General features: G+C 43.1%; 3 protein-coding genes across 3 annotated transcripts in view; 2 read left to right on the top strand and 1 right to left on the bottom strand.

The window, feature by feature from the left end:
* The window catches only part of ptprc (protein tyrosine phosphatase receptor type C), a gene marked incomplete at both ends in the record, with an annotated part of 31,303 nt that extends 25,439 nt beyond the window's left edge, over positions 1–5,864 (top strand). Inside the window, 9 exons of the mRNA XM_080536518.1 lie at positions 1,227–1,362; positions 1,503–1,652; positions 1,802–1,892; positions 2,324–2,460; positions 3,547–3,681; positions 4,157–4,279; positions 4,401–4,567; positions 5,094–5,229; positions 5,499–5,864. Of these exons, the coding sequence (XP_080392644.1) occupies positions 1,227–1,362; positions 1,503–1,652; positions 1,802–1,892; positions 2,324–2,460; positions 3,547–3,681; positions 4,157–4,279; positions 4,401–4,567; positions 5,094–5,229; positions 5,499–5,864 (1,441 nt within the window). The remainder of the gene's footprint in view (positions 1–1,226; positions 1,363–1,502; positions 1,653–1,801; positions 1,893–2,323; positions 2,461–3,546; positions 3,682–4,156; positions 4,280–4,400; positions 4,568–5,093; positions 5,230–5,498) is intronic.
* Positions 5,865–11,949: 6,085 nt separating this feature from the next.
* On the top strand, positions 11,950–17,515 carry LOC308162361 (chromobox protein homolog 3-like; the record flags this gene model as incomplete). The annotated part of the gene is made up of 4 exons (XM_080536517.1): positions 11,950–12,065; positions 12,164–12,302; positions 12,733–12,818; positions 17,389–17,515. The coding sequence occupies 4 exons, from the start codon at positions 11,950–11,952 to the stop codon at positions 17,513–17,515; spliced, it is 468 nt and encodes a 155-aa protein (XP_080392643.1).
* Positions 17,516–17,595: 80 nt separating this feature from the next.
* Positions 17,596–25,126, bottom strand: LOC308162360 (DBH-like monooxygenase protein 2 homolog; the record flags this gene model as incomplete). Its single annotated transcript, XM_080536516.1, has 13 exons — positions 17,596–17,652; positions 19,620–19,823; positions 20,289–20,394; positions 20,540–20,670; positions 21,248–21,344; positions 21,937–22,028; positions 22,198–22,370; positions 22,547–22,649; positions 22,789–22,950; positions 23,522–23,674; positions 24,302–24,448; positions 24,806–24,984; positions 25,114–25,126. The coding sequence occupies 13 exons, from the start codon at positions 25,124–25,126 to the stop codon at positions 17,596–17,598; spliced, it is 1,617 nt and encodes a 538-aa protein (XP_080392642.1).
* Positions 25,127–26,066: the final 940 nt, after the last annotated feature.

Below are 26,066 nucleotides of genomic sequence, written 5' to 3'. Positions count from 1 at the left end.
CCGGAATGTGGGTTCAGATGACATCTTTCTAGAACGTCCAGATGACGTCTTTAGGATGTCTTATGGACTACAGAAGACGATTCTGTAGTCCATAAGACGTCCTAAAGACGTCATCTGGATGTCACATTCCGGCTTCCCTGAGGACGTCTTTTGGAGTCTTTGTTTACTGGGAGTGAAGTTCAGTCTCTTTGATAATGTGTAGATAATGTGTTTTTGAAAAGGTGGCTCTTATTTTTATTTATTTTTCTCCACACTGTTCAGACGCTGTTTTGAAAGCGAAGCACGAAATGAAGTTTGCGTTGAAGTTGTCATACGAAATATATGACGGCGGCTGGTGAAAGCGGGAACAGGTCGGCAACCGGCCAAAATGTTCTGACTTTTATTCGGAAAATGTTTAATAGATTTCAACGTTGTTGAAAGTCAATGACACATTCGCTAATTTGGTGTGTGTTAGTGTAGAGTAGTGGGGATTACTCACAAATCCCCACAATGTATTCAATGCAATCCAATGTGTTGTCTTGACTAGCGAATGTGTCATTGATTTTCATTTTGAAATGTATTTACATTTTTCGGAATAAAACATTTGGTCGAATGCAGACTGCTGTCACATACACTATATGGACAAAAGTATGTGGACACAATTCTGGTCTGAGGCTGTTGCCATGGTTTGGGCTAGGCCCCTTAGTTCCAGTGAAGGGAGATCTTAATGCTACAGCCTACAATGCGATTCTAGAGAATTGTCTGCTTCCAACTTTGTGGCAACAGTTTGGGGAAGGCCCTTTCCAGTTTCAGCATGACAATGCCCCCATACACAAAGTGAAGTCCATAATGACATGGTTTGCCAAGTTTGTTCTGGGAGAACTTGACTGGCCTGCACACAGAGCTCTGACCTCAACCCCATCGAACACCTTTGGGATGAATTAGAATGCCGACTGAGAGCCAGTCTTTCTCACCCAACATCAGTGCCCGACCTCATTAATGCTCTTGTGGCTGAATGGGAGCAAATCCCCACAACCATATTCTAAAATCTAGTAGAAAGTCTTCCCAGAAGAGTGGAAGCTGTTATAGCAGCAAAGGTGGGACCAACTCCATATTCCCCATTTGGAATTTTGGAATGAGAAGTTCATATTGGGTGTGATGTTCGGGTGTCCATACAGTGTGTATCTAACTAGATTGTTTACGGAGGCATTGTGACCAACTCATGTCCTACTACACTGTGTTTGCAGTGCTGGAGTAGGGCGGACGGGCACCTACATTGGTATTGATGCCATGATGGAAGGTCTGGAGTCTGAGGGCAGGGTGGACATCTACGGCTACGTGGTCCGGCTGCGCAGACAGAGATGCCTCATGGTTCAAGTGGAGGTAAACATGAGGATTGGTGCTTTTGTAGTGTGCGTGCGTGGGCTGCCTGCGTGCAAGCTTGTGTGTGTATCTATGTATGCATGTCTGTTTGTGTGTGTAAGTATATTCACGTGTGTGTGTGTGTGTGTGTGCCTGGACAGGCCCAGTACATCCTCATCCACCAGGCTCTGATAGAGCATAACCAGTTTGGGGAGACAGAGATCTCCCTCTCTGAGCTGCACCCCAAGCTGGGCATGCTCAAACACAGAGAACCCGGCAACGAACCCACACTGCTGGAGGCCGAGTTCCAGGTCGGTCCCCCTAAAATATACCTTTACTCTACCTTCTTTCCCTCCCCTTTTTCATTGCCTCCGTTCTTCCTGTTTAGAATGCTCCCCCCCCCCCCCCCCCTTTACACAATGTGACACCATCTGTGGTGTTCTGTGTCTGTGTTCTCCAGAGACTTCCCAGGTATAAGAACTGGCGGACCTTCAACACAGCGATCACCGCGGAGAACAAGAATAAGAACCGTCGCCCCTCCGCCGTTCCATGTGAGTATCAACCAGCGGGGAGGCTGGTGGAGGTAGACATCGGAGGACGGGGCTCATTCGAAAGCGTGGGAATGGAATGAGGAATGGTGTCATCATCGTTTGAAACCATCATTCGATGGTTTACAATGAGCCCGTCCTCCGATGTCTACCTCCAACAGCCTCCCCTAGTATCAAGCCCGCACGGAGACATAGACGGGCCCTTTCCGGTTAGAAATGCTTCGTGGAAGAAGAATCGATTCCATGAATTGAATAGTATTCAAATGAGCTAAACACCTAGCTGCGATGTTCTGGTATGCCAGTATGAGCCTGCGCTGTGCGGTGGTGCAGGAACGTGCATGCTCATTACCTTAAGTTAGGGAAGTTTTTGTCATTTTGAGCAGTACGACACATGAGTGTCTGAGTCTCGACGCCATCTTGTTTTTGGGCGACAGACGACTTCAACCGCGTGCTGGTGAAGCTGGAGGACGAGCCCAGCCATGACAGTGACCACGAGGATGACGAGGAGGAGGAGTCCTCTGATGAGGAAGACGAGGAGTCCACCCAGTACATCAACGCTTCTCACATAGACGTACGTCCATGAGCACTTTCTATTTATTCGTTTGTTTAAAAGGAACAATGGACAGTTATTGACTCTCCCTTAATTAGCTGGGTAGCTAAATTGCATCAGCAGTCCCTGGGCAGGTAAATCTACAGGGGAAATACGGCCTCAGATGTTATAAACATTGAGTTTAAAACAGAACTACAGGACATAAAAAATATCACATGAAACAGAACTACAGGAAATAAAAACATCACACTTTACACTCAAGAACATATTACATCAAATATGACATCATAAAATGTTTTTGGCTCTAGGCTAGGGGGTCAATGGTCACATGATTGGTTATCTGTCAGTCATGATTTCAGTTTTGATTTGAAGCCGGTCAGGGTAAAACATTGTTTGATAGAGCTGGGTATTAAGTTCCAGAAATGTACAGCTCTGATGGAAAAACCCAAACGGACGAACTCAGTGGACCTACACTGCACCACACACTGCTATCTGTCTTTATCATTAGGATATGTTCACACCAATACATTCATTCAATGCAACAGTTTTTTCCCCTCTGCCATAAGGACTCTCAATACCTGACTCACTGCACTGTATAAATTGTAAATTGTAAATATGTTCTGTCTTGTCTTGTGGTTATGTGTGTTTCATGTCCATGTAATAGTCATGTAAAATGTGTGTATGTTTTTTGACACTACTTTTTGAGCTGTACCGACAACAAATTCCACCGAGGTCGTGTGGTCATTAAACTATTCATTCATTCATTCATTCATTATTAATAATGTTTTATTGAAGGGCCAGATGGAAAACATGCAATGGACAGTAAAACAATATTTTTTCCCACCCTCCACCCCACCCCCCGTCCTATCACTAATCCATTCATTATCATGAATCATTTTATTGTACACTTTTTTAATTGTAGACTTATTTTATTGTACACTTTTTTTTTAGCTGCTTTGAGATGCAAAACCAATATCAATGCCAACAGATAATCTAATCTGTATGTGTGTTCACTGCTGTACATTCAAATAACACAGTCTACTGCATTAACCATTATCTACTGCATATGCCACCATATAAAGAAAGATGTGTTCTTCCCCCACGCAGGGCTACTGGTGCCCCCGCAGCCTGATAGCAGCGCAGGGACCTCTCCCAGACACCACCGTCGACTTCTGGAAGATGGTGGTCCAGAAGAAGGTCAAGACCATCGTCATGCTCTCAGAATGCACAGAGAACAACACGGTGGGTCTCAGAGGGCTCGGACGGACAGACGGACGGACGCACGGACGGACAGGCAGACAGACAGCGAGACATGCAGACAGAGAGACATGCAGAGAGACGGCAAGCAGACAGAGAGACAGACAGGGAGACAGGGAGAGAGACATGCAGACAGAGAGACAGACAGACAGAGAGACATGCAGACAGACAGAGAGACAGACAGACAGGCAGGCAGGCAGGCATGATGATGATGATGATGATGATGATGATGATGATGATGATGATGACATACATACATACATACATACATACATACATACATACATACATACATACACACACACACACACACATACATAAATACATACATACTGTATATACTATACACTAGATGTATGCATACCTAATGCTTGTATCTTCTGACGGTGTGTGTGTGTGTGTGTGTGTGTGTGTGTGTGTGTGTGTGTGTGTGTGTGTGTGTGTGTGTGTGTGTGTGTAGGAGTTCTGTTCCGCGTACTGGGGAGATGAGAAGAAGACATTTGGGGAAGTGGAGGTGGAGGTGACGGCTAAAGACACCTTCCCAGCATACACCACTCGCAGTATGCAAATACGCCACGCCAAGGTAACCAGTTTCCACATAATGTGTTTGTAGTTAGTTCCATATAGTTGAATGTGTGAGGCCCAAGAAAGCTTAAACAAATGATCCAATGACAAGTAATCTTTGTACTATTGTAACACCACAGAGGAAAGAGAGTCGTCAGGTGAAACAGTACCACTTCCTGAAATGGGTGGAGAAGGAACTCCCCGAGAAGCCGCAGGACTTGACGGACATGATCAAGAACATCAAGCAGAACTGTGGCTATGGCAACAGCAAGCGAGAGAGGAGCCAACCCATCCTGGTCCACTGCAAGTAAGTCTTCCGGGTTTAGCTGGGCTGAACGCACGCTGAGAGAAAAACCATACATTCATTGATTATTATTTTATTTTTTAGAGAATCACAGGCCCCTTAACACTAGAACAGCTGTGCCTTTTTTACCTACTAAAAGAGCCGCCTCTTTACAATGCTAAAGCTGCTATTTACACACAAAGACCACTAGTTGGCTGCTTGTAAATTAGTCTGCTTCCTACATAGAAAAACTGCACAAAAGCTTTATACTAGCTTATCCTGACGTGATTTTGAATCATACCTAGGATACTGGGTCCTGTCATGAAAGTCATGAAAGGAGGGTCAGTGCAAAAATAAAATAAAAATCTTTACTCACAGGGGTCAAATGACTGTTCTAGTGTTAATCTGAACTGTAAACTCTATGAAGTGAGAAAGCATTTAGACCCGACATACAGTATGAGTATGTTTTCACACTTGTCTGTAAGGTACAATCCTCTCCTCCCTGACTCCCCTCCCTCCCTCCCTCCCTCCCTGTCTGCCTCCCCCTCAGTGACGGCTCGTCGCGTTCAGGCGTGTTCTGTGCCCTGTGGAACATTCTGGACAGTGCTGAGACAGAGAAGCTCGTGGACGTGTTCCAGGTGGCCAAGGCGCTCCGCAAGGAGAGGCAGGGCATGATCCACACCCTGGTAGGTCCCCCTCAGCTCATAGGTTGTTATGCTATGATAGCGACTCATCCACAGCCAGACTTTGTCTGCAGTGCTGAACTTTGTTTGAAGTGCTCCCAGAACCTGAGTGAGGAACTGATTCAACAGCAATCAACTAGACAGAATCTTCTGTTGCTTCTATAGACACTCTCTCTTTCTTGGTGGCTACTGGCTACCATGTCATTGATGTCATAGACGTGTATGTATGACTCGGTGTTGCTATTCAACCCCTGTTTATGTCTGCCTCTCAGGAGCAGTACCAGTTCCTGCACGACGCTGTGGAGGGGGTGTTTCCTGTTCAGAACGGGGAAGTGAAGCAGGTTGCCGCCCCAGCAACAGCAACAGCAGCAGCAGCGGCAGCAGCAGCTGACTCTGTGCAGGTCGTCAACGAGACCAAGGCTGAGGAAGCAGCCACGAAGCAGCCTGAACAGTCAGCCAGCGCTAATACCATTGACGACCAGCAGGTGGCAGTAGTGGTGAATGATGCGGCAGAGAGCACTCCCCTGGTGGCTGACACAGGGAAAGAAGCAGGTGCTGCTGTGAAAGAGGCTGAGGATGTGGCCACGGAGAAGTCCCCACTGGAGGCCACTAACGGTCCAGAAACTTCTACTGTTTGAGAGAAGCAAAACAGAGACTCTTGTATGGGGGATTAGTATATATGTTTGTGCTTTTTTTATAGGCCTATGGTGTTGGAATTTCATTTAAAATACATTGTTCTAGTTGAGCTATTTGGAAGTAAGAGATTATGTAAGAGTAAGAGTTAATGTGTGCTTGGTTTTAATACATGAATGTATTGTAAATGTACAATTTTGGAATGCAATTGCAAATTTCGCAAATGTTTAATATTGATATACTTAAGCTTTATTGTTTCATTCTTACTTGGCAGATTATAATAGTAAAAAAGGTATTAAGGTATTAAAGTGATTTTACAGGATTTTTGTATATTTTCAGCCGCTAGTTAAATGAGCGCTCAGGGGCCAAAACGGGTCTGTGTGATACAAACAGATGTGTCAAGAAATGACCTGATTGGACAGAGAGGGGCACGCCTCCCCACTACCATCAGCCTTGAACTCCAGACTCGTCTGATGAGACTAGCTGTAAAGATGTGTGTTAGTGACAATGAGAAGATGAAGTGTCATCCGCTGCCCTGAAACATTCTTGGTTGTTTGTGACACAGCTTTTTATAATGTAGAGGCGATAGTGGCTATTGAAACAGTAATGGTTTAAAGAATAAACTGGGTCTTCCAGTTTAGTTGTTAAATACTTTCTAGCTACTTTCTGAACATGGATAGTGTCATAGTTTTACAACTGTACATTACTAACTTCTGCAGAAATAAAATAAAAATGCTGAAACATGTTGGGATGAATGTCTACACAGCAAAACTGCCGGTGTTAATTGTCCAGTGTTAGTGTAAATTAACAGAGGTCAGTGTTATTTTAACACTGAAATTATCTAAACTAACACTTCAAGAGTGAGTGTTAAATTGACCAATGGCCACACTCTGAGTGTTAAATTGACCAATGCCCACACCCTGAGTGTTAAATTGACCAATGACCACACTCTGAGTGTTAAATTGACCAATGACCACACTCTGAGTGTTAAATTGACCCCACCCTAACCACACCTTCAATCCCGGTGAAGAAGCTTCCCTCCACAGTCAATCTGCGTTCGCCCGTCGCCATTTTATCCTCCTGCCGCGGTGAGTTTTAGTCAATAAAATGTAGTTTCAGGGTGATATTACCATCAAGTCTGAACAGAATTGCATTTGTATGAAAATATATGATCTTTAAATCCCACATCAAAACGTGTTTTTGTGGAACTGGTCGATTGCTAGCGTGAACTCAGTAACGTCAGTAGTCTACTAGCGTTAAGCTAGCTAATACTAACTTTAATTTAGCATACTGTCGGGAGAATATAATTAACTTTGCCAGCGTTTTTGATTATAGTTTTTGTCTTAGTTTTCACTTGTAACTGCCGACTGGAGTGAGATCAGAGATCAGCACGTTGGAGCCCAACAGGAGAAGCAGCAACGACGGTGATCGAGGAGAGAATTGAAGGTGCGTCATGGTTAACAGTTTTCTGAGTCACGTTAATAAAGACATAACTCCTGAATATAAATATATATATATATATAAAAAGACATAACTCCTGGCAACGTGTCCAGGTTTTAGGCAGGTTTATTCATAGTGTAGCAAACCTGGTTCCCTAGTTACGGCCAAGCTCCACCTGCTGCGTCGCGTCAACTCGCCATCGACGTTGCGTCAACTTCCCGTTGTCCAAGCTCCACCTGCTGCGTCGCGTCAACGTTGCGTCAACGTCAACGTTCTACTCTAGCTCCACTGGCATTTTTTGTATACGGGAATAATTTCACCCTTGACTGCAATTATGTCCACAACAATAACAACATCATACAGAACATTTTCCAATCAGGGTAATATTTTATCTACATATTCCCAAATAGATAGTTGTTAGTTCAGTAGATGTTCAACTAACTGTCAACAACATTTCAACTAACTAACCACTAATCCTAAACCTTGCCCTAACCTTAAATCTAACCCTATCCTTAACCATAAATCTAGTTACATACAAACGGAGATAGAACCTTCTCATTCTAAACGGAGATAGAACCTTCTCATTCTAAACGGAGATAGAACCTTCTCATTCTAAACGGAGATAGAACCTTCTCATTCTAAACGGAGATAGAACCTTATCATTCTAAACGGAGATAGAACCGTATCATTCTAAACGGAGATAGAACCTTATCATTCTAAACTGAGATAGAACCTTATCATTCTAAACAGAGATAGAACCTTATCATTCTAAACAGAGATAGAACCTTATCATTCTAAACGGAGATAGAACCTTATCATTCTAAACTCCAGACATGTCAGATGATGATCATACCAAAGTTTATTCATCTGATACATAGAGTATCCATTCCTGCAACAAGAGTTCACCACAGGTGCGGTGATTGACGCCCCACGTGGGCCACGGCGCCATCCACCGTCAAAAATCAAACTTTTTTGAAAGTCTACTTTGGACGCAGCCATCGGACGCAAGTCACGCAACGCTACGCAGCAGGTGGAGCACCTTTCATTGATTACAATTAGGGATGTCCCGATCCGATACTGATATCGGATATCGACCCGATATTGGTCCTGAATGCTGGATCGGGGATCGCACCAGAAGAAAAAAAAGGCTCCGATCCGATCCTACTGTCATCCGCAGTCAAACTTATGTGTATAAGCGATGAGGGAATAAAAACAGTGAACAGAAACACGTGTCGCAGAAATGCTTCACGCGAGTCCTATATGCGCTTAAAATGCATGCGCTTAAAATGCGCATATAGCGCTGCGCTGTGTGCTTCCGGTTTCATTACAAAGAGGTTAACCCTATATGTGCCTGACGTCTAACAACATTCAAATGACTCTAACTTCATATTTTTTCGGATTTCAATGTATGACACATCATTTGAAAGCTTATGATCCGTAGTTCCAATCCACAACACGTCGCATTTGTTGCTTTAATAAAGACTGGCAGTCTTTAATTTAACTGTTGTTGGTGTGGACTATATACTGGGGAGGTATTTGTTATTATTCAGGGGTCAAAAAATGTATACAAATATCGGATCGGTATCGGTATCGCCGATACCCGAAGCCCAGGTATCGGTATCGGTATCCCTAATTACAATGCATTTGATCCCAATTTCGGACGCAACGCACATTAGACGCAACGCTCGATGGCCATGGTGGAGCACAGCCTGCCAGGACAATGGCAGGCTGTGCCGTCGCTAATCTGCACATTTCCCTGCATTTCCCAGTTCGGCCGGTGTTCGGGCCAGCTAATAATCGTCCAAAAACACCATCAAGGTCATAATGTCCGTAAATGTTCTGTTGTGTTAGTTAAGGGTTACGTGTTTGTGTTTGAGCTAGAACGGCTAGCTAATTATGCCACACCATTTGATGGGGTCCCCGTCATTGAGAGCAGGGTGGGGAAGCTAAGCTAACAAGCGGGAACAGCTAACGTTGTGACTGGTGTACGCTGCAAGCTCGCAAATAAAGAAAATGGATGACGTGCGACGCCATTTTGTCTAAGGAATCCGTGACTGGTCCCCATTATCTAGCATTAGCTACCATGAGGTCGAAACAGCTATCTATCTAGTTGACACCATCTGACACAAGCCAAGGTTAATCTGTAAAATTCTTGAATATTTTTGCGAGGATGTTTTAAATTAATGAAGGATGGCTGTTGGAACTGTAAGTCACATCACGTGTCATGTAGCATCTAGTGGGAGATTAGTAGGCTGCTGTATTTGTGTGTTAATATCAATCTGGTTTTGAATTTTCATTGAATTTCCACAAAAATAACCAGTGATAGCGGTTTAGATGTGTTCATTTATACTCAAGTAATTAAGGCCTATGTTATTATTGAGAGAAAGAGACCTGTATGCTATTACAGTATAGTAGACACGTGTGCAAGACGTTTTGTAAGTAGATTGTGTTGTGTTCTGCCATTCTTCCCTTTGAAGTGATATGCTGGTTCCTGTAGAGCATCGTTTCTCAACGGGGGCGGTACCGCCCCCCAGGGGGCGTTCAGACAACATCGGGGGGCACTGGAACAAATATTTTTTAAAGGGGGGCGTTGAGGTGTTCTTGGGGGGCGGTCACGCATAAAGTATTTTTCTCATGAAAAACAGCTGTCAGCAGTGTTATTACGGGTACGTTCGTAAATGCACGAACGGTCAGTTCGCTCGGACAAACCGTCTTTTCAAAGGTAGTATGGGTAGATCGCATGGCATTGAACAAAACCCAAAAGGAGAAACATTTTAAAAAGTTCGCCTATCATCCATCCTAATAGCCTAAGGTGACCAGATTTCTCAGATGCAATCTGGGGACATTTCCAACTTTTTAGGGAAAATGTATACATTTTATCATGATGAAATACAGAAACGGGGACAATTGCTGTTTCATTTATTTTGACCTTATTTTGACCAATGTATACACATTCAAGCAAGAATACTCAAGTGTAACAACTGGAATGTGCCTCTCAACATTAGTGTCAGTGTACTGTAAGTGGTATTAAAAGTAATTCTTAGAACTGTTCAGGTTGACGAGCCAACCATCAACCAAGCGGGGGGGTCTGGAGGATTTAACACTTAATTTCCTGCATTCTGGTGAATTTGTACACACTATTGTGCTTTTTATGCCCATTTTTATCTCCACTACCCTACTCATACTTTAAGCCTAACATAATGTTTAAGCCTAACATAAGACTAATGATGTTGTCAAAATTCTGTATATTCAATTCTGTATATTCATTCATATATCATCATTTTTCATCACCGTCTATTAATAAATCTGTGTCCAGACTATTCTGATTAGTAGTTTTGAGTTAAAGGTTTATGAATGTACCATTAAGCTCCATTAGACCTATAACTGTAACTTAAACAAGCAGTAACCAGTTGACAACCAACTGGTGTCAACCCTGTTACTGAGCTGTCAGCCCTGTTACTTCAATCAATCAATCAAATTTTATTTGTATAGCGCATTTCTTACAAGATGCAACTCAATGCGCTTCACACAATGAAAATGTTCAGTCAATCAGTCAATCAATCAATACTGACAGAGCCGCGAGCAGGCAAAAGTAAAAACCTGTATACTATGTAGCCAGGAAATAATATTATAATATAATTTAAACAATGAAAATATTTTTTATATGTAACTCATTTTATATGTAAAGTAAAATAGACCAGTAATCCACACAAAGAAATCAGGGTATTATTATGTTGTTTCCATAACTTTTTCTTAAAACAGAAGATGCTGTTAAAGTGTCAATTGTAAATGAGCATATTCATCATGGAAAAAAAGTAAACTCCTCATTATTCTCACTTTACAAACACACTTATTGTAACAAAGGGGACTTTATATTTCATAGAATATCAGATTTGTTCTAAATATGGATTTAAAACATTTTCAAACATTAATTAATATGTCGTTAACAGGGTTGACGAAACAGACTTACGCATTATGATTATGTGAAAATAAATAAATAAATAAGATACCCTGAGATGGCACGTAATTTTTTTCTAAGAGGTGAGGATCTACTTCATCCAAAAAGGGGCTTAAACTTTTAAATCAAATACTCCGAAAACCAAACATTAAAAATGGAAAATGGCACGTTTTCGTATAATGACCCATAGGTGATTACCAGCAAGACAAACAACATAACACAACGCAAAGCACTCAGCTAGTACAAGCACAACCCAGTCCTAAACAAAATAAAGTAAATTCAAACATACCAAAATGCAGTATCTCCAGCCAGGAAAATCCTCAAGCCGTGCACTGGAACAAATGACAAGGAGGCTGTCAGCAACCGCACTATTTATACAAACAGAAGCTAGCAATCATAATGAGCTCGCCCAAACGGCCAGTAAAAGAAAGTTGACCAAACAAACGTATGAAACGATAATGATGGGTCTTATCTACACAACATTTCGGATGGAGGTATTATTAGGCAGTGTAAACTTTCCACCTAGGACATAGCCTATAAGGCCTAACTAACATTAGGTGTCACCAAAGTTTTACATGAAAAATGTAACTGTTTTATTGATAACCAGGATAGCCTTTGATGGATCACATCAGGCTTTTAAAATCACTCATCTCTTTCAAAAGATGAAATCCCCTCTTGCTTTGCAGCCTAACATGGGTAAGAAGGAGACGCAGGAGCCACCAGAGGAGTTTGTTGTAGAGAAGGTGATGGACCAACGCATCGTCAATGGGAAGGTTGAATTCTTTCTCAAATGGAAAGGATTTACAGAGTGAGTACAACCTGGAAGTGCTTCCCTTATGGGGCTATGTTTGTAGAATTAAATGTGAATTATTGGCTTGGTGATCATTTTAAAAATATATATTTCAGTACGGATAACACATGGGAGCCTGAGAAAAACCTTGACTGTCCGGAGCTGATTTCAGCGTTCCTTGAATATCAGAAGAATGTAGTGGAGAAGCCTGATTCCAACAAAAGGAAGTCCAAAGCTAAGAAGAAGAAGGATACGGTGGGTGTGCTGACTGATCTGCAGCTGTGGTTATCAAGTGTATGTGCATGCAATGATTGTACCCACTTAGATAGCCTTTTCCATTTACACCTGTCCTTTCATGTAGACACAATCACAATATGGACAGTATCTGGATACACAATGTTTTAATGCAAGGTTTAAATGGGGTCTCGGTGTCCACCCTGAGGGCGGGGGGGGGGGGGGGGGGGGTACATTAATTGGGTGTAAGGCCCTGCAACAGTCTAGTGTCCTGCTACACAAACGGGAGATGGGGATCCTGCGTTATGAGCCATTGCTGGTTCATGTGACCTGGTTTGCACAAGGTGTAGCCTACTTACAGTTCACATAAAAAGGTAAAGTATGCAGGTTCCCAGAGAGCTGATCTGTGTTGTGGTAAATGGTAATTTATTTATTGTGTTGTCTGTTTCAGAGTGAAGGCTTTGCCAGGAACCTTGACCCAGAGAGGATCATCGGTGCAACAGACAGCAGTGGTGAACTGATGTTCTTGATGAAATGGTGAGTCTCACATGCACAAATGCCGACCTTGTACTTGTTGTCCCCACTTAAATCACACATTCACTCGTATTGCTTTTTGTAATCACTTTGGAACCCAACTGTGTTTGGAACCCAACTCTACATGGCAATACTTGAAATTGGGGGTGTTCATGATTAACAGTTATTAGATTACGTCTAATGATCGCAAGGTCGGCAGATCGTTGGTTCGAACCCCGGCTGGCTACATGTCGAGGTGTCATGGGCAAGACACTGAACCCCAAATTGCTCCCAATGAGCAGGTCAGCACCTTGCATGGTAGCTTGCCACCATTGGTGTATGAATGGGTGAATGAGAGGCCATTGTAAAGCGCTATGGAATAAGGCGCTTTAAGTCAGTCCATTTACCATTTAGATTAACCGTTGACTAGAAATGTAACCGGTTATTCTTATTGATTGATTTGATTAATTTAGTAAAATAACATTGGCAGATGGTGGTGGGTTGATAAAACCAGAGGTGTAAGTTTGATCATAAAAAAATTTGACTTTCTGCTGGGTTTTTCCCTAACTGAAAAAGGGTCTTAGATGGGGGTCAGGGGAGAGTTATGGCTGCTAGGGGGGTTTTAGGACGGCTTTTATTAAGGCCCATTCCCGATTCCCTTCCCTACGGCTCGTTTTGGAGTGCTGCTCACTTTGGAGCCAAGGCCTCTGAACAGAGCCACAAGGCGTAGGTAGTGGTTGAAATCTTTCCCAATTAAATGGGACAACCCTTCAAGACCCTGATGGGTCATCAGTAGTCATAGAAAAACATTGACGTTAGTGATTCATTCACAATTTAAGTTTTACACTATCAATCGATCAAACACGTCAAATCAAGTCATCAAATAACAATGCTTCATTATCAGACCATGACAGAATAACAGTGCTCTGTAGGCTATCAACTGTGCTCCTACCGTGCCAGTCTGCACTGATATAGGACAACCGTGCAACAACTTCGTGGCTTTAGTTAAATTCGGGTGTCATATGCCATCAAAGGGGGGAAATACGACATGGAAATATGTCAAAATGCATGACTATCATGCCCAAATCAGCCGTAAAATATGTAACATTAGGTAGATAACGTTAGTAGACACGGAGCGCAGTTTTAGTTTAATAAGTGTAATAGCGTCATATGCCATCAACGGGGGGGAAATGCGACATGAAATGTTAAAATGCACCACTATCATGCACAAAACATGTAACGTCAGATAGATAACATTAGACACAGAGCGCAGATTTATTTTTATGGAGTTCTAAAATCCGATATGACAGGAACGCTGGAGAAACAGCCGCTGTCCATGTTATTAGTCAGCTACATGATATAACCCATCAATAATATGGCATAATAACAACTGTTCGGATTAGATTGCGTGTTTTGGTTCAAGAAGTGCCATAGCTATAGCTTCATGCCATCAAAGGGGGAAAATGCGACATGGAAAAATGGTTGTGCTTGTTATAAAGAAAAGGTCTATAATACATTGAAAGGACATTAAACTAAGATAATAATATGGTTATAATTTTTCAAATCTTTATTAACAAGTAATTACAGAGAAACTAATGACATTTGTGGTTGTCTTCCACATTGCCTAGAGCAAAATCTGATTTCTGATTATTCGCAAGGCATCTTGGGAGGTAGGGCCATGGCTCTGAATGTAGTCTTGTCATGAAAAATCTCCAAACAGAGCCATACTCTAAATGAAAACAAGAATTGGGACACCCCTACACGTGAACGTTCAAAACTGAGCCGTAGGGGTGTAATGGGATTGGCCCTAAATGGTCGATTCTGGTGGCTCGTAATGAATACTGGACATTAATCACAGACAATTTGATTGCCATTAAGTTGGCTGGTATACAGGCTATAATATGGTTTTACATCCATACTATAGAATTACTAAAACTGAATCATAACCCATCCCTGTGCCTTTTGAAGTCCTCCTTACTACCGTACTTTTCATAATGCACTTCCAACTTTTGTTTACACTTATGTGAATCTGCCTTTTTATTAGGGACATTTTCAGAAATGTCTTAAATAAATACGCTTCTGTCCTTGCTAGTTTGTAAGCTTTGGGTTGCCATGGAAATGAGAGCATGACTGACATGATGGAAGTTTATCAAACTTGCTACTAAAGGTCTATAATTAGTATGAGTCCTGAGCTATTCTTTTTCTCCCTCTGCTCTACAGGAAGAGCACAGACGAGGCTGATCTGGTTCCGGCCCGTGAGGCAAACACTCGCTGTCCTCAGGTGGTCATATCCTACTATGAGGAGAGGCTCACCTTGCACCCCTGTCCTGGCTTTGCCAGGAACCTTGACCCAGAGAGGATCATCAGCGCAACAGCCAGCAGTGGTGAACTGATGTTCTTGATGAGATGGTGAGTCTCACATGCACAAATGCCGACCTTGTACTTGTTGTCCCCACTCAAATCACACATTCACTCGTATTGCTTTTTGTAGTCACTTTGGAACCCAACTGTGTTTGGAACCCAACTGTGTTTGGAACCCAACTCTACATGGCAATACTTGAAATTGGGAGATGTTCATGATTAACAGTTATTAGATTACGTCTAATGATCGCAAGGTCGGCAGATCGTTGGTTCGAACCCCGGCTGGCTACATGTCGAGGTGTCATGGGCAAGACACTGAACCCCAAATTGCTCCCAATGAGCAGGTCAGCACCTTGCATGGTAGCTTGCCACCATTGGTGTATGAATGGGTGAATGAGAGGCCATTGTAAAGCGCTATGGAATAAGGCGCTTTAAGTCAGTCCATTTACCATTTAGATTAACCGTTGACTAGAAATATAACCGGTTATTCTTATTGATTGATTTGATTAATTTAGTAAAATAACATTGGCAGATGGTGGTGGGTTGATAAAACCAGGGGTGTAAGTTTGATAATATTTTTTTTTTACTTTCTGCTGGGTTTTTCCCTAACTGAAAAGGGGTCTTAGATGGGGGTCAGGGGAGAGTTATGGCTGCTAGGGGGGTTTTAGGCCGGCTTTTAAGGCCCATTCCCGATTCCCTTCCCTACGGCTCGTTTTGGAGTGCTGCTCACTTTGGAGCCAAGGCCTCTGAACAGAGCCACAAGGTGTAGGTAGTGGTTGAAATCTTTCCCAATTAAATGGGACAACCCTTCAAGACCCTGATGGGTCATCAGTAGTGTCATAGAAAAACATTGACTTTGGTGATTCATTCACAATTTAAGTTTTACACTATCAATCGATCAAACACGTCAAATCAAGTCATCAAATAACAAATAACAATGCTTAATTATCAGACCATGACAGAATAACAGTGCTCTGTAGGCCATCAACTGTGCTCCTACCGTGCCAGTCTGCACTGATATAGGACAACCGTGCAACAACTTCGTGGCTTTAGTTAAATTCGGGTGTCATATGCCATCAAAGGGGGGAAATACGACATGGAAATATGTCAAAATGCATGACTATCATGCCCAAATCAGCCGTAAAATATGTAACATTAGGTAGATAACGTTAGTAGACACGGAGCGCAGTTTTAGTTTAATAAGTGTAATATCGTCATATGCCATCAAAGGGGGGAAATGCGACATGAAATGTTAAAATGCACCACTATCATGCACAAAACAAAACGATTTATTTTTATGGAGTTCTAAAATCCGATATGACAGGAACGCTGGAGAAACAGCCGCTGTCCATGTTATTAGTCAGCTACATGATATAACCCATCAATAATATGGCATAATAACAACTGTTCGGATTAGATTGCGTGTTTTGGTTCAAGAAGTGCCATAGCTATAGCTTCATGCCATCAAAGGGGGAAAATGCGACATGGAAAAATGGTTGTGCTTGTTATAAAGAAAAGGTCTATAATACATTGAAAGGACATTAAACTAAGATAATAATATGGTTATAATTTTTCAAATCTTTATTAACAAGTAATTACAGAGAAACTAATGACATTTGTGGTTGTCTTCCACATTGCCTAGAGCAAAATCTGATTTCTGATGATTCGCAAGGCATCCTGGGAGGTAGGGCCATGGCTCTGAATGTAGTCTTGTCATGAAAAATCTCCAAACAGAGCCATACTCTAAATGAAAACAAGAATTGGGACACCCCTACACGTGAACGTTCAAAACTGAGCCGAAGGGGTGTAATGGGATTGGCCCTAAATGGTCGATTCTGGTGGCTCGTAATGAATACTGGACATTAATCACAGACAATTTGATTGCCATTAAGTTGGCTGGTATACAGGCTATATGGTTTTACATCCATACTATAGAATTACTAAAACTGAATCATAACCCATCCCTGTGCCTTTTGAAGTCCTCCTTACTACCGTACTTTTCATAATGCACTTCCAACTTTTGTTTACACTTATGTGAATCTGCCTTTTTATTAGGGACATTTTCAGAAATGTCTTAAATATAAATACGCTTCTGTCCTTGCTAGTTTGTAAGCTTTGGGTTGCCATGGAAATGAGAGCATGACTGACATGATGGAAGTTTATCAAACTTGCTACTAAAGGTCTATAATTAGTATGAGTCCTGAGCTATTCTTTTTCTCCCTCTGCTCTACAGGAAGAGCACAGACGAGGCTGATCTGGTTCCGGCCCGTGAGGCAAACACTCGCTGTCCTCAGGTGGTCATATCCTTCTATGAGGAGAGGCTCACCTGGCACTCCTGTCCTGAGGATGAGTCACAGTAGCACCCCATCACCTGACAAATGTCCCCGTGGCCCTGTTCCTGCTTCCGGACTGTTTTAAATTTAAAATACATTGTTCTAGTTTAGCTATTTCCGTAAGTCGCAGGTGTGTCGGTGACTTCTGCCTCGTTAATGAAGGTCTGCGAGACAAACAGCAGGTTTTATAGTGGTGTTGTATGACATCATAGTGCCGCGGGGGGGGGTTGTTATTATGACATGCTTAATAATAACAACCTTTATTTGTATATCACTTTTCCTATACATAATTCCTCCTTTATTTGTATAGCACACTTAATAAAGACAAAATAATAATAATAATAACTTTTATTTGTATAGCACTTTTCCTGCAAAAGCTCAAAGTGCTTTAAACTACTGAGTCTGACTAACTTCTCTCACCATTTCATCCTCTCTGAGTCCTCAGAGTCCTATTAGGTCTACAGTGCAGAGTACACACACACACACACACACACAGGTTCTGCTAAACTAAAGTATCAGTTCCTCTGCTCGTGATAGACTGACATCAAACAACTTGACTTTTATAATTCCCATATAAGGATTCGGTTAGTTCTTTAGGACTGGGTTGTCTGTAAACACGTTGTTCCAGGGCTGGACTGGGACACAAATTAGGCCCTGGCATTTTTGGCCCAGACAGGCCCACCCCAATCGGTCGGACCACACCCACCAGCACAAAAATACTTGCCTTATATACTCGTCTTATATACTGTGCTGTACAGTCATATGACAAACTGTAGTATTCCCCCAAACCACTACAAAGACGACTACATACAGTAAGCAATGGTACCAGTGCAAGTAGACCAGTGTACTCAGTGATCAGATTCCAGAGCGAATTTACGAACGCAGCCTTGTTGTTCTAGATTTTTTTCCCCATTATCAACCTATCATTGCGCTTTAGAGTAAAACAAAGCACGCAACTGTCGCGTCTGTCTTTTCATGGCAACTCTACATTGTGATTGACAAGGGATATTAACTAATATTAAGTAATATTATTACTTGGTTACATTTTGCAATTGATCCGCGGTACACATGCGTGCCGAACCGTGGGGGGCGATCCGTTACACCCCTAACAGCTACCTATATTTTCCTTACCGGGTCAACGGTTACAGGCTGACTCGGCCCCGCTTCTTCTGTATCCTCTCTATCCTCTGTATCTGTACCCTGCTCCCGCTCCTCCCTGCTAGCCTCCTCTTCAACCCTAACCCTAACCCTAAACCTCTGTATCTGTACCCTGCTCCCGCTCCTCCCTGCCAGCCTCCTCTTCAACCCTAACCCTAAACCTCTGTATCTGTACCCTGCTCCCGCTCCTCCCTGCCAGCCTCCTCTTCAACCTGTTGCGGTAAACTTGAGGGTCCCTAATGTTTACACATTTGGCAGCATCTGCCTCGAGTTTCTTTTTGTTTTTCTCCCTAAGTTTTTCCCAGCCTCCCTTCCGTTTTAGTGTGCTTTTGCGCTCCATCTCTCTCAGTATCTATCTAGTAACTATCCAGGCTAACTAAATTTATTTTGCCGACCGGCTCGGCCCAAAACTACCGCGAAACTGAGACGGAGGTCTGGTGCTGCGTGCGTGCGTGACCCCCCCCCCTTCTCTCTGTTGATTGGGCCAGCCCAGTGTCTGTATAGAAAATTGACCAATGGGCCGCTGTCCCTGATTTATGGGCCGTTCAATGGTAGCTTTCGATTTATGGGCCGTTCGATGGTAGCTTTCGGCCGGGCCGGCTGGTTTTGCCGGTCGGCTCGGCCCAAAACTACCGCGGCCCACCGGGCAAATGCCCGGTATGCCAGATGGCCAGTCCAGCCCTGCGTTGTTCATATGTTTGGCTTCTGCTGGGCCACATGCCTAATAAACATGTGACCGAACCGTTAGACACAATCTATTGAATTCCATTCAATGGAAAAAGACAAAAGCTCAAACCCAGTAAAGTTGAAGGGATTTTAATCAAAATCAGATGTAAAAAATTACTTTTTCTTCCCCCGAACAAAAATAATTACTTGATACAAATGTAATTTGCCCTAAAATGTCTTTCAAGCCAACATTCACTGAAGAACAGCCATCAAGACCAGCAGCAGTGGAAATTTCCAGATCACAAGCCAGGAACTCCTTTTCTTGAGGGCCACAAGCCAGGAACTCCTTTTCTTGAGGGCCACGAGCCAGGAGCTCCTTTTGAGGGCCACAAGCCAGGGGCTCCTTTTGAGGGCCACAAGCCAGGAGCTCCTTTTGAGGGCCACAAGCCAGGAGCTCCTTTTGAGGGCCACAAGCCAGGAGCTCCTTTTGAGGGCCACAAGCCAGGAGCTCCTTTTGAGGGCCACAAGCCAGGGGCTCCTTTTGAGGGCGCTGTTAATTTGGGGGCTACCGTGGGCGATGATGTAACCAGATCACTCCTGCAAGGCTCTGATGGGATCACTTTCATGTTCTGGATCATTCCCTCATAATGCAGTGAGAAGTTACTCTGTATAGAAGGAGCAAAGTAGAAGAAATAGATTTAAAAGACACTGTTAGCCAGAACTGGCAAAGCATGTGGGAGAAGGGTGAGATGACTGACGTGTGTGTGTGTGTCCTTTCTTCTGAAAGCATAGTGTAAGGATATGTTACTATTGATCCTCTGGGGCCTTCATAGTTCATGTGAGGTGGAACACACTAGCAGATAAATCAGTTGTTATTTATTGTACTAACATTATCACATTAAATGGTCATGATGGAGAACAGTCTTGGAAGAGAAGAGTATAGGGACATGGCCTGTGATGTTTCAGAGACGCTTACATGCAGGTCTCGGATGAATTCGATTTGAGGGATATCCTTCATTGTGGCCTCATGACGTAAAATGGCCTCCTCGTCCCAAGATTGGGTCATAATCTCCTGGATCAATCTGCAGGGTTCAAAGACACAGTGCATAACAGGATTCAACAGTCATGGTGGAAACAACCGACCTACAGTACATGTACGTAGTTTCAGCCAAACAGTGGAAATCTGCCCTGAGGTTTTGAAACTGTGACCTTGTGACTTCCTCTTACTGTTTTTCCTCCTTGCCCAAAATGTCTGCCAGGTAGGGTATGTTTGGGTGGCTCCAGCAATCGTTGATGCCCATTTTTGGGTAGTACAAGACATAAGCACGGCACATCTCATCAGTGGTCGCGAATGCCATCTGAGAGGAAAACATTAGACACAGATGTTGTTGACTTCGTTACTTGAGCTCTGCAAAGACAATGAAGTTGAATCTAATCTACTGTGGGTGGAAATGTCTTTCATTATTCAATGTAAATACATGAAGCCATCAAATTAAAATCTATTTTTAACTGAGACATGAGAAGTTATTGAGTAGCAACATAATACCAGCACAAGAGTTAAACATGACTGTAACAGGTTTGTAAGTAAAAAGGTTCTACTGAGAAACCAAAAGGGTTCTTCCACAGGGACAGTCCAAGAACCATTTTGTAACCCTTTTTCCCCACTAACAGTGAGTACACCAACCTTTGTTGGTCCTGTGCGATCAACAGTATTATAGGTGCACTCCACCATAAGCTCATCACCCTGCAGTGGGAGAGAATTGTTTTCGCTTTAGAAGTAACTCCACAACCAAGAATTGACAACAGACCACAAACACTACACATTGGTCCCCTCATCATATAGAGTACATGCAAGTAATAACAATGATAACATTTAAAAAATGAGGGTAGGAAATGAGGGCAGTGGATTACAACAATATTCAAAGGAATACTTACTTGTTTAATTGTCTTAATGTTCCCAAGGTGGTTACCCTGCTGATACTCAAAGTCGTAGTCGTCATCAAAGCCCAGTACGTCAAGTTCCTCTCCGCCCCTGTTCATGGTAAAACAACCAAAAGCTCAAAGTGTTAGAAAGACACAGCTACTCCAGTTAACCCAGTATAACTTCTAACCACTAGATGGTGCTCAACACTTAGTAGGACCGGGAGAAACTGCCGGTCACATAGCCATTGGCTTTACCTCACGTTTACGCACCACACGTTTCTAATTCAGAGCTACGCATGGCAGTAGTGCAATTCACCGACATCTGAATATGACAAAAATATTTCACTCCTAGTAAAGCCAGTCCTTATTCCTGGCAAATGTGCAATAATGGGGCGGCTGTGGCTCAGGAGGTAGAGTCGGCATCTAATGATCGCAAGGTCAGCGGTTCGATCCCCTCATGTCGAGGTGTCGTTGGGCAAGACACTGAACCCCAAATTTCTCCCAGTGAGCAGGCCGGCACCTTGCATGGTAGCTTGCCGCTATTGGTGAGTGAATGTGTGTGTGAATGGGTGAATGCGAGGCCATTGTAAAGCGCTTTGGAATAAGGCATATAAGTGCAGTCAATTTACCATTAGCCAGGGACCGAGGTTAGTCATGACTAATTCTGGGATCAGCCCTCCAATGGGAGCCTTCCCCCTCACCTGAAATGGCCGACTCGCAACTTCCTCCCGGCCAAGTGAGTGTGTAGGAACACAGCAAACACCTGGAGGTCAGGCATAGGCTCAGCCAGGAACTGGTGAGGGAGGAGAGTCAGTGACAGGAAGAGGAATGAGGGCATATCTTAAACTGGATCCATGTCAAACTTCCCTTTCTGTTAAGACACCATGCTGGATCCCATCTCTGTTTCTCCAATGACTTTTGTAGCCAATAGTCTCACCTCTTTTCATGGCATCTATGCGTACCTCGGAAAAGTGTGAGGTGTTACACATGCCGTAGCTGTGGAAGGCTGAGGCGTGGGGTGGGATGGCGTAGCCCCATGTGGGAAGCACCGCCATGCCTAAAGTTAAGGAACCCACGTCATGCTGCCTGAGCTGGGCAGTGTAGTACATCCTCATCCCCGAGTTGTCCCTCCGGCCTGTAGGGGGTGACAGTAGCCAGGTTGATGGACACAGCCAGAGCTAAATACTGCATGCAATTTTAACTTCTAACTACCACAGAGGTCCAAGCTTTAACTTCCTTGAAGCATCAGCAACTTCTTGGTCTGCAATATAGCTCATCTGTTCATGCTTCATGATTTGACTGAAATGTTACCCGCTTCCTGCTTGACATTGTTGTAGTGTATTTCCAGCCTGTAGAAGGTGGTGTCATGATCTCCTCCGATGGAAATACCGGTATTTTCCGGAAGCTCAAAATCCTAGGGATGGAGAAGATGCAGAAACTAATGTATCACTTTTCCCTGGTCAAAAACCTTACTCATCCAGTTCTATAAATATGAATGTAGCATGTGCGCACATGCGTTTGTACCCAGCATCCCAAGAAGGGGGCAGTCTCACCCCTCCTCCAATTGCCCACAGTGTCACCACTGTCCAACACTCCTCGATTCTTTCAGGCTCATAGCATGTGTACTCGTCAGTCTTGGTCACATATGATGGGCAGCCATAGAGCAGCATGTGGTGGATCAGGTCAAGGTTACCGGTATCAATGATTGGCTCATACTGAACAAGTAAAATGGGAGGTAGAGAGGAGAGTGTGAATAAGCACGTAACTTTGTAACCAATGTTAAACACAACACCCTTGTTCAGGGAGTGAAAAATGTGTAATTACCAGCCTTCATGAATTGGCACAAAACCATTAAATTAGATATATTTACCCGATAACAGTGATGTCTCCCATTCAGTTTCGGTACTGCAATGATCTTGCATTGGTAGTGTGTGCGAATGGCAGGGACAATAAACTGCAAGGAAAGAGATAGCCAAGTGGGTAACCACAATCATGCAGTAGCATTCCATTCCACAATGACATGTAGGTTTAATATACTACTTGTACTTGCATCATACTGTAATTGGGGAACAGGAATGTTTGACCAACTGACTGATCACATCAACAGGTAATTCAAAGCTTATCCTCAAGGTGGCATTGTGGTTAAAGTGTTATGAGCCTGCAACATTATGCATCAACACATGGTTTGAGAGGTACCATGTTGACCTCTTGGTGCTGGGAAACCACAAGACAAAAATATTCCAGAATTCCTCAGATCTCATTCCTAGTGCATCAAGTCAAACTTACATCGTGAACAGTGTAGTCTATGAAGTTGCTGTCTGGGAGGATGGCTCTGGGCATGTACTTGAGCAGGTTCACCTCCTTGATTCCTCTGCGGTCCTGGTGGTACTCGATTTTATCAGTCATTCCATAGGCGTAGATCAGCTTGATGGGACCATCCTAAAGATGAGGGAAGGGAGAGCGGACTTGGTGGGCAACAATGAAACTTCAACTAAAGCCTGGTACACATATAGCCTAAGGATGTTCTCAATCTTAACAGATTTTTTATCTGAGAGAGACCCCACACATAAAGATAAAAAAAATCATGGATTGAACAGCTTAGATCGTATTGTGTTTGGTGTGCTCTGATATACGACCACATGCATAAAGATCTGTCCACCGACAGTCTGGAGTCTCATCCCCCAAGCCAGAAATCTCACGTGATCAGGGTAGTAGTACCCTGTTGTCAGTGTAGCTGTCAGTTTTGACCACACACGAGGACTTTTGATCGTAAATATTGAACACGTTTAATATTTACGATCGTCTGCCCCGACCATTTTCCAAGCAGATTGTCGGGAGAAATGGACACTTAACACACCTCACACCACAGGATAATCTTGTAGGATAATCTTTAGAGCCATCCGATAATCGGGCGTTTGCCGTCCTTGGTCGGAAGGGGGGAAATCGGGCCAAAATCGGCCAGATTATCTTTATATGGCAGACAACAGAACCTTACAACCATGGGCAATAACACCAAGGATCCTAGTCATATGTATTTAACCCAGGTCTGGTAACGTGTTGGCTTACAGCGATGTGGAAGTCGTCTGTGTCACATGATTGGATGGTCCTCTTGAAGGTCATGGTGGTGTGACCGTCAACCTCAGTCAGGGACAGGAGAGTGTAGCTCTGTTTAAGGTCTACCAAGGGAAGGCTGAACGCTGTGGCATGGCGATCCTACAGGGCAGACAAAGAAATAATGATGTGGCCTAATGGCTGTCATTACAATGCAACACTTAAATTACATCGCTCTCCTCATCAACAAAGCGAATGTTTGCTTCTTGAATATTATCTATAGAGCCTTTCCCCCTAGGAGTGAAGATCTTGAGGAATATATTTCACATCTGACTTGAACGACTAGAAGATTTGGAATTTTGAAGTCAATTATGTCAATTATGTCAATTAGAGTCAATTATGTTTACTTATGCAACAACATTTCCACTAGGATTAGTGCTTCTAATACCATAACTAAAACTACAATACACTACCCTAATTTCTCCTCCAGTAAAAAATTCCCCCAAACAATCCGATGACGATATCCGACCCCGGCATGCCCCCGTTTGGACTGAACCCGAAGCCCACCCAGGCTGTGGTCCTGACGGCCAGCTCAAACGTGATGGTACCCTGGACCTCACTGAAGCCCCACCTCAGGGTGACGTCCCCATCCCGGTCCAGGTGCTCCGTGAAGGGCAGGACGTAATCCTCACCTGCCCCTGTACACGGAGACCAGGCCAGGAGGAGAGAGAGGAGAGAGAGGAGGACACAGCGCATGCTGCCACCCTGAGATCTATTCTGACACATCGTGTGTTCTCACGGAGACGCAGAGAGAGAACGAGAGTCACATGATGACGACATCGTTTTATATGCAGGTGTAGCGGTAATTACTATTTCCCACACCCGTGTGTGGGCGGTGCATAGTGAATAGGCTGAAGCTTTTTATTTTATTTTTATCTGCTAGTGTATTTTCCACCTCACATGAACTGTATAGCATCAACAATATACAAATACATGCAGACATCAGTCGATAAGGACAGACAGTTACACTATAAACATTTGAGAAATAGAGAAAAACACATGTTTGAGTAATTAAACATCTGTGTTAGAAACTAAGTATATTTATATCAATGTATGCCAAAATAATATATAGGATCTAGAATGGTTCACATGAAATATCATCGTTTAGGCATTGAGGGTTAGGGTTTGCTGCAGCAAGCACAATAACAACCCACTTGAAGCTCCAATACTGGGACCATTCGTGACTGACAGTCAGTCAAATACTGGGCGAACGTGTGTGTAGGACACGAATAAACGTGGATTTCATGCATTTCAAGTGGCATCTTTGTAATCATGACGATCAAGGCTTCCCTTTAAACTCCATAGTCTGATGAGACTAGCTGTAAAGATGTGTGTCAGTGACAATGAGAAGATGAAGTGTCATCCGCTGCCCTGAAACATTCTTGATTGTTTGTGACACAGCTTTTTATAATGTAGAGGCGATAGTGGCTATTGAAACAGTAATGGTTTAAAGAATAAACTGGCTTTTCCAGTTTAGTTGTTAAATACTTTCTAGCTACTTTCTGAACATGGATAGTGTCATAGTTTTACAACTGTACATTACTAACTTCTGCAGAGATAAAATAAAAATGCTGAAACATGTTGGGATGAATGTCTACACAGCAAAACTGCCGGTGTTAATTGTCCAGTGTTAGTGTAAATTAACAGAGGTCAGTGTTATTTTAACACTGAAATTATCTAAACTAACACTTCAAGAGTGAGTGTTAAATTGACCAATGCC

Source organism: Nansenia antarctica, assembly GCF_963989245.1.
Source record: "Nansenia antarctica genome assembly, chromosome: 7".
Classification (NCBI taxonomy): domain Eukaryota; kingdom Metazoa; phylum Chordata; class Actinopteri; order Argentiniformes; family Microstomatidae; genus Nansenia; species Nansenia antarctica.
The sequence above is the reverse complement of the archived record's forward strand: the minus strand, read 5'-3'. Positions and strand labels throughout refer to the sequence as shown.